General features: G+C 50.3%; 1 protein-coding gene across 5 annotated transcripts; it reads right to left on the reverse strand.

Annotated features, from left to right (window-relative positions):
- Positions 1–639: 639 nt before the first annotated feature.
- med18 (mediator of RNA polymerase II transcription, subunit 18 homolog (yeast)) lies at positions 640–11845 on the reverse strand. 5 transcript variants are annotated; one of them, XM_070898392.1, is made up of 4 exons: positions 11823–11845; positions 7342–7435; positions 5332–5933; positions 640–1478 (listed from the first exon to the last, which is right to left on the reverse strand). In XM_070898392.1, the coding sequence occupies exons 1-3, from the start codon at positions 11826–11828 to the stop codon at positions 5374–5376; spliced, it is 660 nt and encodes a 219-aa protein (XP_070754493.1). In that variant the 5' UTR covers positions 11829–11845; the 3' UTR covers positions 640–1478; positions 5332–5373. The 5 variants fall into 5 exon arrangements, with proteins under 5 accessions (XP_070754493.1, XP_070754492.1, XP_070754496.1 ...); XM_070898391.1 differs by lacking the exon at positions 640–1478 and having other exon boundaries at positions 5275–5933; XM_070898395.1 differs by lacking the exons at positions 640–1478; positions 11823–11845 and adding an exon at positions 11139–11157 and having other exon boundaries at positions 5275–5933; positions 7342–7439.
- Positions 11846–13289: the final 1444 nt, after the last annotated feature.

A 13289-nucleotide genomic window follows, 5' to 3' on the forward strand; every position in this document is an offset into this window, starting at 1 on the left:
CCCTGGCAGTCATAGAATCATAATCGGGACCCACCCCCGACCCGCCGAGGTCCGTAAAATCCAGCCCAATGTTTACGCTTGTGGGGAAGAGCATAACCAGAGTTCATCATAGAAAATAGGTGCAGGAGCAGGCCATTCGGCCCTTCGAGCCTGCACCACCATTCAATAAGATCATGGTTGATCATTCACCTCAGTACCCCTTTCCTGCTTTCTCTCCATACCCCTTGATCCCTTTGGCCGTAAGGGCCATATCTAACTCCCTCTTGAATATATCCAATGAACTGGCCTCAACAACTCTCTGCGGCAGGGAATTCCACAGGTTAACAACTCTCTGAGTGAAGAAGTTTCTCCTCATCTCAGTCCTAAATGGCCGACCCCTTATCCTGAGACTGTGACCCCTGGTTCTAGACTCCCCAGCCCGGGGGAAACATCCTCCCTGCATCTACCCTGTCAAGCCCTGTAAGAATTTTGTTGATCTCCTTCTCCTGGGTTGTGTTTGGAGCACTGGTAGCAACAGCTGCATGAGGTTTGCACCTACACTGTCGCTCCGAAGCCACATTGGCAGCGATGTGTTTCTAGCTGAGGACCTTCCTCACAGTTGGGGAACGTTTCTGGGTGAACCAGCAATGGGACTTTTGCATTATTGACCCAGACAGGACGGGAGCTCAGCTGCATACTAAAAATAAAAGTCTTGCATTTATATAGCACCGTTCACGACCACCGAACGTCTGAAAGCGCTTCACAGCCAATGAAGTACTTTTAAAGTGTAGTCACTGTTGTAATGTAGGAAATACGGCAGTCAAATTTGCGCACAGCAAGTTCCCACAAACAGCAATGTGATGTTTTTGTGATGTTGATTGAGGGATAAATATTGGCCAGGACACCGGGGATAACTCCCCTAGTCTTCTTCAAAATAGTTCCCTGGGATTTTTTACATCCACCTGAGAGTCAGAGTCATAGAATCATAACGGCACAGAAGGAGGCTATTCGGCCCATCGAGTCCATGCCGCTCTCTGTAGAGCAATCCGGTCAGTCCCATCCCCTGTTCTATCCCCGTAAGTTTATTTCCCTCAAGTGCCTATCCAATTTCCTTTTGAAATCACCGCTTCCACCACCCTCAGATGCAGCGAGTTCCAGATCATTACCACTCGCTGCGTAACAAAGTTCTTCCTCACATCCCCCACTGTATCTCTTGCCCAAAACCGAGAGAGCAGGCGGGGCCTCGGTTTAACGTCTCATCCGAAAGATGGCACCTCTGACAGTGCGGCACTCCCTCAGCACTGCACTGGGAGTGGGACTTGAACCCACAACCTTCTGACTCCGAGGCGAGAGAGTGCTGCCCACTGAGTCACGGCTTGAGTTCAACAACTGCCGCTGATGAGTCTGCTTTTGTCGTTTCCCAGTTCCTCTCCACCAATCTTTCGTTCTTTCCATCAGAAACAGAAAATGCTGGAAATCCTCAGCGGGTTGGGGTGCACCTGTAGAGAGCAAGAGAAACAGGGTTACCACCAGTTCTGGGGAAAGTCATTGACCTGAAACGTTAACCCTGTTTCTCGCTCCACAGACGCAGCCCGACGTGCCGAGGATTTCCAGCATTATCGGTTTTATATTTCAGATTCCCAGCATCCACAGCGTTTTGCTTTTGTTTCTTCACCTGTCCCATGACCACCCCTTTGCACCTCGCACCACCATCCCTGCGGTCACTGAACCTCTCCTGCCCTCTAGAACATAAGAACATAAGAATTAGGAACAGGAGTAGGCCATCTAGCCCCTCGAGCCTGCTCCGCCATTCAACAAGATCATGGCTGATCTGGTCGTGGACTCAGCTCCACTTACCCGCCCGCTCCCCGTAACCCTTAATTCCCTTATTGGTTAAAAATCTATCTATCTGTGATTTGAATACATTCAATGAGCTAGCCTCAACTGCTTCCTTGGGCAGAGAATTCCACAGATTCACAACCCTCTGGGAGAAGAAATTTTTTCTCAACTCGGTTTTAAATTGGCTCCTCCGTATTTTGAGGCTGTGCCCCCTAGTTCTAGTCTCCCCGACCAGTGGAAACAACCTCTCCGCCTCTATCTTGTCTATCCCTTTCATGATTTTAAATGTTTCTATAAGATCACCCCTCATCCTTCTGAACACCAACGAGTAAAGACCCAGTCTACTCAATCTATCATCATAAGGTAACTGCCTCATTTCTCGAATCAGCCTAGTGAATCGTCTCTGTACCCCTTCCAAAGCTAGTATATCCTTCCTTAAGTAAGGTGACCAAAACTGCACGCAGTACTCCAGGTGCGGCCTCACCAATACCCGATACAGTTGCAGCAAGACCTCCCTGCTTTTGTACTCCATCCCTCTCGCAATGAAGGCCAATATTCCATTTGCCTTCCTGATTACCTGCTGCACCTGTAAACTAACCTTTTGGGATTCATGCACAAGGACCCCCAGGTCCCTCTGCACCGCAGCATGTTGTAATTTCTCCCCATTCAAATAATATTCCCTTTTACTGTTTTTTTCCCAAGGTGGATGACCTCACACTTTCGGACATTGTATTCCATCTGCCAAACCTTAGCCCATTCGCTTAACCTATCCAAATCTCCTTGCAGCCTCTCTGAGTCCTCTACACAACCCGCTTTCCCACTAATCTTAGTGTCATCTGCAAATTTTGTTACACTACACTCTGTCCCCTCTTCTAGTTCATCTATGTATATTGTAAACAGTTGTGGTCCCAGCACTGATCGCTGTGGCACACCACTAACCACTGATTTCCAACCGGAAAAGGACCCATTTATCCCGACTCTCTGCTTTCTGTTAGCTAGCCAATTCTCTATCCATGCTAATACATTTCCTCTGACTCCGCGTACCTTTATCTTCTGTAGTAACCTTTTGTGTGGCACCTTATCGAATGCCTTTTGGAAATCTAAATACACCACATCCATCGGTACACCTTTATCCAACATGCTCGTTATATCCTCAAAGAATTCCAGTAAATTAGTTAAACATGATTTCCCCTTCATGAATCCATGCTGTGTCTGCTTGATTGCACTATTCCTATCTAGATGTCCCGCTATTTCTTCCTTAATGATAGTTTCAAGCATTTTCCCCACTACAGATGTTAAACTAACCGGCCTATAGTTACCTGCCTTTTGCCTGCCCTCTTTTTTAAACAGAGGCGTTACATTAGCTGCTCTCCAATCCGCTGGTACCTCCCCAGAGTCCAGAGAATTTTGGTAATTATAACGAATGCATCTGCTATAACTTCAGCCATCTCTTTTAATACCCTGGGATGTATTTCATCAGGACCAGGGGACTTGTCTACCTTCAGTCCCATTAGCCTGTCCAGCACTACTCCCCTAGTGATAGTGATTGTCTCAAGGTCCTCCCTTCCCACATTCCTGTGGCCTGCAAATTTTGGCATTGTTTTTGTGTCTTCCACTGTGAAGACGGAAGCAAAATAATTGTTTAAGGTCTCAGCCATTTCCACATTTCCCATTATTAAATCTCCCTTCTCATCTTCTAAGGGACCAACATTTACTTTAGTCACTCTCTTCCGTTTTATATATCGGTAAAAGCTTTTACTATCTGTTTTTATGTTTTGCGCCAGTTTACTTTCGTAATCTATCTTTCCTTTTTTTAATTGTTTTCTTAGTCATTCTTTGCTGTCGTTTAAAATTTTCCCAATCTTCTAGTTTCCCACTAACCTTGGCCACCTTATACGCATTGGTTTTTAATTTGATACTCTCCTTTATTTCCTTGGTTATCCACGGCTGGTTATCACCTCTCTTACCGCCCTTCTTTATCACTGGAATATTTTTTTTTTGCGCACTATGAAAGAGCTCCTTAAAAGTCCTCCAGTGTTCCTCAATTGTGCCACCATTTAGTCTGTGTTTCCAGTCTACTTTAGCCAACTCTGCCCTCATCCCACTGTAGTCCCCTTTGTTTAAGCATAGTACCCTCGTTTCTGATACAACTTCCTCATCCTCAATCTGTATTACAAATTCAACCATATTGTGATCACTCATTCCGAGAGGATCTTTTACGAGGAGATTGTTTATTTTTCCTGTCTCATTACACAGGACCAGATCCAAGATGGCTTGCTCCCTTGTAGGCTCTGTTACATACTGTTCTAAGAAACAGTCCCGTATGCATTCTATGAATTCCTCCTCCAGGCTACCCCGTGCGATTTGATTTGACCAGTCGATATGTAGGTTAAAATCCCCCATGACTACTGTCATTCCTTTTTCACATGCCTCCATTATTCCCTTGATTATTGCCCGCCCCACCGTGAAGTTATTATTTGGGGGCCTATAAACTCCGCCGACCAGTGACTTTTTCCCCTTACTATCTCTAATCTCCACCCACAATGATTTAACATTTTATTCATTGGAGCCAATATCATCCCTCACAACTGCCCTGATATCATCCTTTATTAACAGAGCTACCCCACCTCCTTTCCCTTCTTGCCTATCTTTCTGAATCGTCAGATACCCCTGTATGTTTAATTCCCAGTCTTGGCCAGTGTCTACCCCAGTGTCTGCTGTGGCTCAGTGGGCAGCACTCGCGCCTCTGAGTCAGCAGGTTGTGGCTTCAACCGAGAGCCAGTGTAGGTCAGCGAGCACAGGGGGTGATGGGTGAGCGGGACTTGGTGCGAGTTAGGACACGGGCAGCCGAGTTTTGGATCACCTCTAGTTTACGTTGGGTAGAACGTGAGAGGCCAGCCAGGAGTGTGTTGGAATAGTCAAGTCTAGAGAGAACAAAGGCCCATCTTTTGTTTCTTTAAGTTGCAGGTTGATGTAACAGGTTTTAGGCAACTACAGAGGCTGGGAATGGGGGAGGGGGGGGGGAAGAAAGAACAAAAGGGAAGCTCTGTGATGGGTGTCAGCCGTGTCTCAGTGGGCAGCACTCTCGCCTTTGAGTCAGAAGGTTGTGGGTTCCCATGTCACTATTTTGAAGAAGAGCAGGGGAGTTATCCCTCAATAAATATTGCCCAATATTTATCCCTCAATCAACGTCACAAAAACAGATTATCTGGTCATTATCACATCGCTGTGTGTGGGAACTTGCTGTGCACAAATTGGCTGCCGCGTTTCCCACATTACAACATCGGCTACATTTCAAAAGTACTTCATTGGCTGTAAAGTGCTTTGGGACGTCCGGTGGTCGTGAAGGCGCTATATAAATGCAAATCATTGTTTGTAAAAGACTTGAATTTATGTCGCACCTTTCACAACCTCAGGACCTAGGAGGTAAACCAGAGGGAGGATAGGACCAGTGTATAAGACAAATCCTACTTTTATTTCAAAACATTTGTAGTTGTATAAGCAAACACGTACACAATATTCAATGCCAGAGTACACAAACATCACCGAATATCCTTACACCTGATGTAATCTTTTAGGGTCAATTTTTTCGAGATGAACCAAAGGCTTGAGCTGCTCGGAAAAGCTCTTCATGTCGTCGGACACTGCGTCCTGACCGGGAGGTGCCACCACATTGAGTTCTACCAGATAGGACAACGACAGCGGCTCGATGTTGTCTATGTTGCCCGGCAGCAGAATGCGAAAGACCTTGGACACCACGATCTTCATGATGCCTTTGCGGAAGATGTGCCCCTTCACCACAAACTCATGGTCCATCCGGAAGCCCATCTCCAGCAGGAACTCGGTCAGGCTGTCAGAGGTGGCAATGTCCACGCAGTTCCGCACCAGCGCTGAGCGGTTCTTGTCCCCGATCTCGGGCTGCCCGAGGTAGCGGAGGTGCCAGGGCAAGCCAGGCTTGTCCACAGCACGCCGGGCCCGCAGAATAAAGGGGCTCCCTTGCTGGGCCTTCAGCAGGAAAACCAGCTCGTGGTCAACAAAGGTTTCTGGCTCCATGTTGTCACAGAGGCCACGCAGTCGATGGAGAAGGCTTTCCAGACTCTGGTCCAGCACACTTCCTGTGTAAATCGCAACCAGAACAGAACAAAATAAGAATTGTAGAAAAATAAACACCAGCCTTATAAGAGTCTGACATTTTTGACAATGAGAACATTAATATTGTAATTCTGTTCCTAAAGTTCGGTTAGTTTTTAGAAAAAATAAGGTTTCATCACTTTCTTTAACAAACAAAGATGGGAACACAATTACTGAATCAATGGAACCACACCAGACCGCTTCTGGGCAGCAAGACCCCGGTCTGTACTTAGTGCTATTATTGACCTCCGCAATCCTGATCAATGTGGGCGTCGCTGGCAAGGCCGGCATTTATTGGCCATCCCTAATTGCCCCTTGAGAAGGTGGTGGTGAGCCGCCTTCTTGAACCGCTGCAGTCCATGTGGTGAAGGTGCTCCCACAGTGCTGTTAGGGAGGGAGTATACTTTTCTGTAGCGCTTTCTTACAACGGAGTGTCTCGCTGGGCCATTTCAGGGGGCAGTTAAGAGTCAACCACATTGCTGTGGGTCTGGAGTCACATATCGGCCAGACCGGGTAAGGGCGGCAGATTTCCTTCCCTAAAGGACATTAGTGAATCAGATGGGTTTTTACAACAATCCGGTAGTTCCATGGTCACCATTACAGGCACTGGCTTTTTATTCCAGATTTATTTAACTGGATTTAAATTCCCCAGCTGCCGTGGTGTCATGTCTCCAGATCATTAATCCAGGCCTCTGGATTACTGGTCCAGTCAAATAACCCCTGTGGTACCATACCCCACCCCCTCCAGATCGCTGTACAGTGACCCCTGCCGGAAGTGCCCTTCAGGTGAGGACAGGAACACACTCAGCTGTCACTGGATGGCACACGTAGAACCATACCTTCGGGTCAAATGCAGGGAAGAAAATTGGCAGAGAAACAGGAGCAAAGAAAAAGCAGAAGATTGCACCTGTAACAACGTATATTTATTTAGCGCCTTAAACGTAGTGAAACATTGTGAGGCGCTTCACCGTACTGATATAAGACAAAAAAATAAATTTGACACTGAGCCACATAAGACGAAATTACGGCAGATGACCAAAAGCTTGGTTAAAGAGGTAGGTTTTAAGGAGCGTCTTAAAGGAGGAAAGAGAGGGGGAGAGGTTTGGGGGATGGGGGGAGAGCTCGACTGTTAGTTACTCCACCAAGAAAGGTGAAGATATGGGTGAAGAATGTTATATCCCAGCCCACTCCAATCAGTCTGCAGTTCTCAAGTACACAGACAAGCGATAATTCAATCGGCCCCACATAGGGGCAGCAGGATAGGCTGCGTGAGTCTATTCCTCCCGACTTACACATCAATCGCTCAATAATTGATTGAGCTATAAACCAAAGCCCAGTCGTTTATCTTGTTAAACCATTTAACAGTAAGATTACCAGGAGCACATTCCATACCTTGCAGAATATATTCCATCATGTTGATGGTTCCACCAATGACCGGCAACACGGTTACAGGGGGAGCCTCCATCTCGACCAGTCTCCCGCGAACCTGACTGGGGGATAAAACTGCTGTCAAGAGACGGGAATGTTTGCAAACCAGGACATCATTAACGTTGGTGTTTCAACCACAACAACAACTTGCATTTACGTAGCACCTTTAAAATAGCAAAACGCCCCGAGGCCCTTCACAGAAACGTAAATCAGACAAAGTGTGACACCGAGGCAAAGGCGATATTGGGACAGTGAGCAAAAGCTTGGTCAAAGAGGTAGGTTTAAAGGAACGTCGTAACGGAGGAGAGAGAGGGAGAGTTTTTGGCAGGGAGTTCCAGAGCTTGGGGCCCAGGCAACTGAAGGCACGGCCAACAATGGCGGACCGATTAAAATCGGGGATGCTCGAGGGCAGATTTGGAGGAGCACAGAAATTCCGGGGAGGGGGTTAGGATCATATTTGACGCTGAAATGAGCTTCTGACCATATATCGTCAGCATAACTGAGAGCCCCATTTTCTACCTCTGTAACATCGCCCGTCTCCGCCCCTGCTTCAGCTCATCCGCTGCAGAAACCCTCATCCTTGCCTTTGTTACCTCTAGACTTGATTATCCCAATCCACTCCTGGCTGGCCTCCCACATTCTACCCCTACATAAACTCGAGGTGATCCAAAACTCGGCTGCCCGTGTCCTGACTTGCACCGAGTCCCGCTCACCCATCACCCCCTGTGCTCGCTGACCTACATTGGCTCCCGGTTAAGCAACGCCTCGATTTCAAAATTCTCATTCTTGTTTTCAAATCCTTCCATGGCCTCACCCCTCCCTATCTCTGTAATCTCCTCCAGCCCCACAACCCCCCCCGAGATATCTGTGCTCCTCTAATTCTGCCCTCTTGAGCATCCCTGATTAGAATCGCTCCACCATCGGTGGCCGTGCCTTCAGCTGCCGAGGCCCCAAGCTCTGGAACTCCCTCCCTAAACCCATCCACCTCTCTTTCCTCCTTTAAGACACCCCTTAAAACCAACCTCTTTCATCAAGCTTTTGGTCACCTGCCCTAATTTCTTCTTCAGCGACTCGATAACGCTCCTGTGAAGCGCTTTGGGACATTTTACCACGTTAAAGGCGCTATATAAATAAAAGTTGTTGTTGTGGGGCTGGAGGAGATTACAGGGATAGGGAGGGGCAAGGCCATGGAGGGATTTGAATGTGAGGAAATTTCTTTCCTCCCACAGATCCCATTGCACCTCTACTCACACCGTGAAATGGCCCACGGGCGAAGGATAATGTGGCACAGGAAAGGGGGAGGGGGGGGAAGAGGAGGTGGAGTTTATATTTTTTAAAACATTTAAATGTTTCTCTCTCCCCACGATTCAGCCAGCTGTGTCAGCTGTGGCTCAGTGGGCAGCACCCTCGCCTCTGAGTCAGAAGGTTGTGGGTTCAAGTCCCACTCCAGGAACTTGAGCACATAAATCTAGGCTGACACTCCCAGTGCAGTGCTGAGGGAGTGCCGCACTGTCGGAGGTGCCATCTTTCGGATGAGATGTTAAACCGAGGCCCTGTCTGCTCTCTCAGGTGGATGTAAAAGATCCCATGGCACTATTTCGAAGAGGAGCAGGGGAGTTTGCCCTGGGGCCAATATTTATCCCTCAACCAACTTCACTAAACCAGATTATCTGGTCATTATCACATTGTGGTTTATGGGAGCTTGCTGTGTGCAAACTGTCTGCTGCATTTCCTAAATTACAACAGTGACTACACTCCAAAAAATACTTCATTGGGTGTAAAGGGCTTTGAGATGTCCGGTGGTTGCGAAAGGCGCTATATAAATGCAAGTCTTTCCTTTTCAGGATGTTTTAGCAAGATTATAGTCATGCCTTCTGGTTTCAGTCAGACTGGTTTGATATTATTTTTGAATTTCCACCTTTCTGCTGCTCGAAGCGTTAAAGTACGTTGAATATGGGCCAGTCCGGCCCTTAAATATCTCACCAAGTGGTCATGTGTGGACCCAGACTGTAAATATCGGCAGTCTATCCAGCTGAGCGTGTCGGGGTCAGCAGGCTGTACACGTGAGCTTGATCCTAACATCACCCCACATCCCCACAGAGGGGGAGTTACTGATTCGGGACCAGAGTAGGAATGCTGGCTGATGATTCCCTTCCCTAACCTGTACAGACTGAGGCTGCATTACAGCAGTGAAAGAAGGAAAGACTTGCATTTATATAGCACCTCTCACGACCACCGGGCGTCTCAAAGCGCTTTACAGCCAATGAACTACTTTGAGTGCAGTCACTGTTGTAATGTGGGAAACGCAGCAGCCAATTTGTGCACAGCAAGCTCCCACACACAGCAATGTGATAATGACCAGATAATCTGTTTTAGTGATGTTGATTGAGGGATAAATATTGGCCCCAGGACATCGGGGATAACTCCCCTGCTCTTCTTTGAAATAGTGCCATGGGATCGTTTACATCCACCTGAGAGAGCAAATGGGGCCTCAGTTTAATGTCTTATCCGAAAGATGGCAACTCCGACAGTGCAGCACTCCCTCAGTCCTGCACCGAGAGTGTCATCCTGTATTTCCTCAGCCTCAGGCGTACGAAAGCATGGGCCTTACGCTAAACATCCGTAAGACAAAGGTCTGTCCTCGCCGCACAGCACTGCCCCCCAGTTATCAAGATCCACGGCGCGGCCCTGGACAATGTGGACCACTTCCCATAACTCGGGAGCCTCCTATCAACAAGAGCAGACATTGACGATGAGATTCAACACCGCCTCCAGTGCGCCAGTACACCCTACTCGGCCGCCTGAGGAAAAGAGAGTTTGAAGACCAGGCCGTCAAATCCACCACCAAGCTCACGGTCTACAGGGCTGCAGTGATACCCGCCCTCCTGTATGGCCCAGAGACACGGACCATGTACAGCAGACACCTCAAATCGCTGGAGAAATACCACCAACGCTGTCTCCGCGAGATCCTGCCAATCCCCTGGGAGGACAGACGCACCAACGTTAGCGTCCTCGACCAGACCAACATCCCCAGCATCGAAGCACTGACCACACTCGACCAGCTCTGCTGGGCAGGGCCACATTGTCCGCATGGTCCCCCCCCCCCAGACATGTGACTCCCCAAAGCAAGCGCTCTACTCGGAACTCCTACACGGCAAGCGAGCCCCAGGTGGGCCGAGGAAACGTTTCAAGGACACCCTCAAAGCCTCCCTGATAAAATGCAACATTCCCACCGACACCTGGGAGTCCCTGGCCAAAGACCGCCCTAAGTGAAGGAAGAGCATCCGGGAGGGCGCTGAGCACCTCGAGTCTCGTCGCCGAGAGCGTGCAGAAAGCAAGTGCAGGCAGCAGAAGGAGCGTGCGGCAAACCAGTCCCACCCTCCCTTTCCCTCAACCACTGTCTGTCCCACCTGTGACAGAGACTGTAATTCCCGTATTGGACTGTTCAATCACCTGAGGGCTCACTGAGAGAGGGACCGCCTGTGGTGCTGGTGGTGAGGTATCTCAGTGCTCGCTGCTCCTGGAGCGGCCTCGCTGACTTTGGGAGGCGGGGACAGGCGCTATGGCAACGCAACTCGTTTCTTCTCAGGGAAGCTCACCGACTGCGGGACGCGCAGCCGCACAATCCTCAGCTTCCAATCCCCCCCCCCCCCGTCCCGGGACTTGGACTCGCCCAGTGTTGGCCCGGCAGCATTGGGGGCAAACCACCGCAGCCCCACTATAGGGGGGGGGGAAGGGGGGGGGGAGAGGAGCTCCTTTACCTGAAGCGTCTCACTGCCGGAACGGAAATGTTTGTGGGCCGGACACCGGAAGTTGCGGGGCGGTGCAGCGGCCAATGTGTTCCGGGCGGAGATCGAGCCAGCGAGAAGCAGCAAAGGTGGAGACTGGTGAGCGGGGTCAGTGCAGCGATCCCCGAGCTTCCCCCCTCACCCAGCCCCGGGGCCTGGTCCCAAGCTCAGCCCCAGTCCCCGGGCCCAGCCCCCAGGCCCCAACCCCCAGGGCCCAGCCCCCAGGCTCAGGCCCAACCCCCAGGCCCAGCCCCAACCCCCAGGCTCAGCCCCAGCCCCAGGTCCCAGCCCCAGGTCCCAGGGCCCAGCCCCCAGGCCCCAGCCCCAGCCCCAGGGCCCAGCCCCAGGTCCCAGCCCCAGCCCCAGGTCCCAGGTCCCAGGGCCCAGCCCCCAGGCCCCAGCCCCCAGGCCCCAGGCCCCAGGCTCAGCCCCAGCCCCAGGTCCCCGGCCCCAGCCCCAGCCCCAGGTCCCAGGGCCCAGCCCCCAGGCCCCAGCCCCCAGGCCCCAGGCCCCAAGTCCCAGCCCCAGCCCCAGGTCCCAGCCCCAGGTCCCAGCCCCAGCCCCAGGTCTCAGCCCCAGCCCCAGGTCCCAGCCCCAGGCCCAGCCCCAGGGCCCAGGCTCACCCAGCAGCTGTAAATGTGAGGCACCAGCAACAACCTGCATTTATACAGCGCCTTTCACGTCCCAAGACACTTCAGAGGAAGAACGGAAAGACTTGTATTTATATAATAATTGGGAGCAGGAGTCGGCCACTTGGCCCCTCGAGCCTGCTCCGCCGTTCAGTCAGACCGAAGACCGAGGGGGGCTGGTGTGCACTGGCCAGCCCACGTTAAAACGATCGACACGCGGGCATCGTCCACCCTTCGACGTGTAGTCCGGGATCCGGAATATTAGTCCGGGGTTTGGAACATTGAAACACCTGTAAACTCATCCTCGCTTCGCGGGACCGCCTGTGATGATGATCATGGCTGATCTGATCATGGACTCAGCTCCACTTCCCTGCCCGCTCCCCATAACCCTTTACTTCCTTATCGCTCAAAAATCTGTCTATCTCTGCCTTAAATATATTCAATGACCCAGCCTCCACAGCTCTCTGGGGCAGAGAATTCCACAGATTTACAACCCCCTGAGAAGAAATTCCTCCTTATTTCTGTTTTAAATGGGTGACACCTTATTCTGAGTTTTAGTTTCCCCGATGAGTGGAAATATCCTCTCTGCATTCACCCTGTTGAGCCCCCTCATTATCTTATATGTTTCAATAAGATCACCTCTCATTCTTCTGAACTCCAATGAGTAGAGGCCCAACCTACTCAACCTATCCTCATAAGTCAACTCCCTCATCTCCAGAATCAACCTCGTGAACCTTCTCAGAACAACCTCCAATGCAAGTGAAGGAAGTGCATTCAGAGGGCGCTGAGCACCTCGCGTCTCGTCGCCCGAGGGCATGCAGAAATCACGCGCTGTATGTATGTAAACCTCACCAAATGTAAGACTTGCCACCAGGGGGCACACCTGTGGGAGACCCAAGGGTCACCTGCACACCCTGGGGCAAGCAGGTATAAAAGGCAATCCACCATGCTGCTTCCTCACTCTGGAGTCACATTAAAGAGACCAAGGTCACAACAGTTTGAGCTTACAATACAGTCTTGTGGAGCGTGCGGCAAACCAGACTCCCCACCCGCCCTTTCCTTCAACCACTGTCGGTCCCACCTGTGACAGGGACTGTGGTTCTCATATTGGACTGTTCAGCCACCTAAGAACTCATCCTAAGAGTGGAAGCAAGTCTTCCTCGATTCTGAGGGACTGCCTATGATGATGATCCTTCCTTAAATACGGAGACCAAAACTGCACCCAGTACTCCAGGTGTGGCCTCACCAATACCCTGTACAGTTGTAGCAGGACTTCTCTGCTTTTATACTTTATATATAGCACCTTTGAGATCAGCCATGATCTTATTAAATGGCGGGGCAGGCTCGAGGGGCTGAATGGCCGACTCCTGCTCCTAATTCTTATGTTCTTTCACGACCACCGGACGTCTCAAAGCGCTTAACAGCCAATGAAGCACTTTTTGGAGTGTGGTCACTGTTGTAATGTGTGAAACGCAGCAGCCAAATTGTGCACAGC

The sequence above is a fragment of the Pristiophorus japonicus genome, chromosome 14 (assembly GCF_044704955.1).
Source record: "Pristiophorus japonicus isolate sPriJap1 chromosome 14, sPriJap1.hap1, whole genome shotgun sequence".
In the NCBI taxonomy this organism is placed as follows: domain Eukaryota; kingdom Metazoa; phylum Chordata; class Chondrichthyes; family Pristiophoridae; genus Pristiophorus; species Pristiophorus japonicus.

Coding starts and splice junctions, on each gene's coding strand:
- med18 (XM_070898392.1), bottom strand. Junction 5,934..7,341: donor GATGGAATATATTCTGCAAG/GTATGGAATGTG, acceptor CGATTTACACAG/GAAGTGTGCTGGACCAGAGT.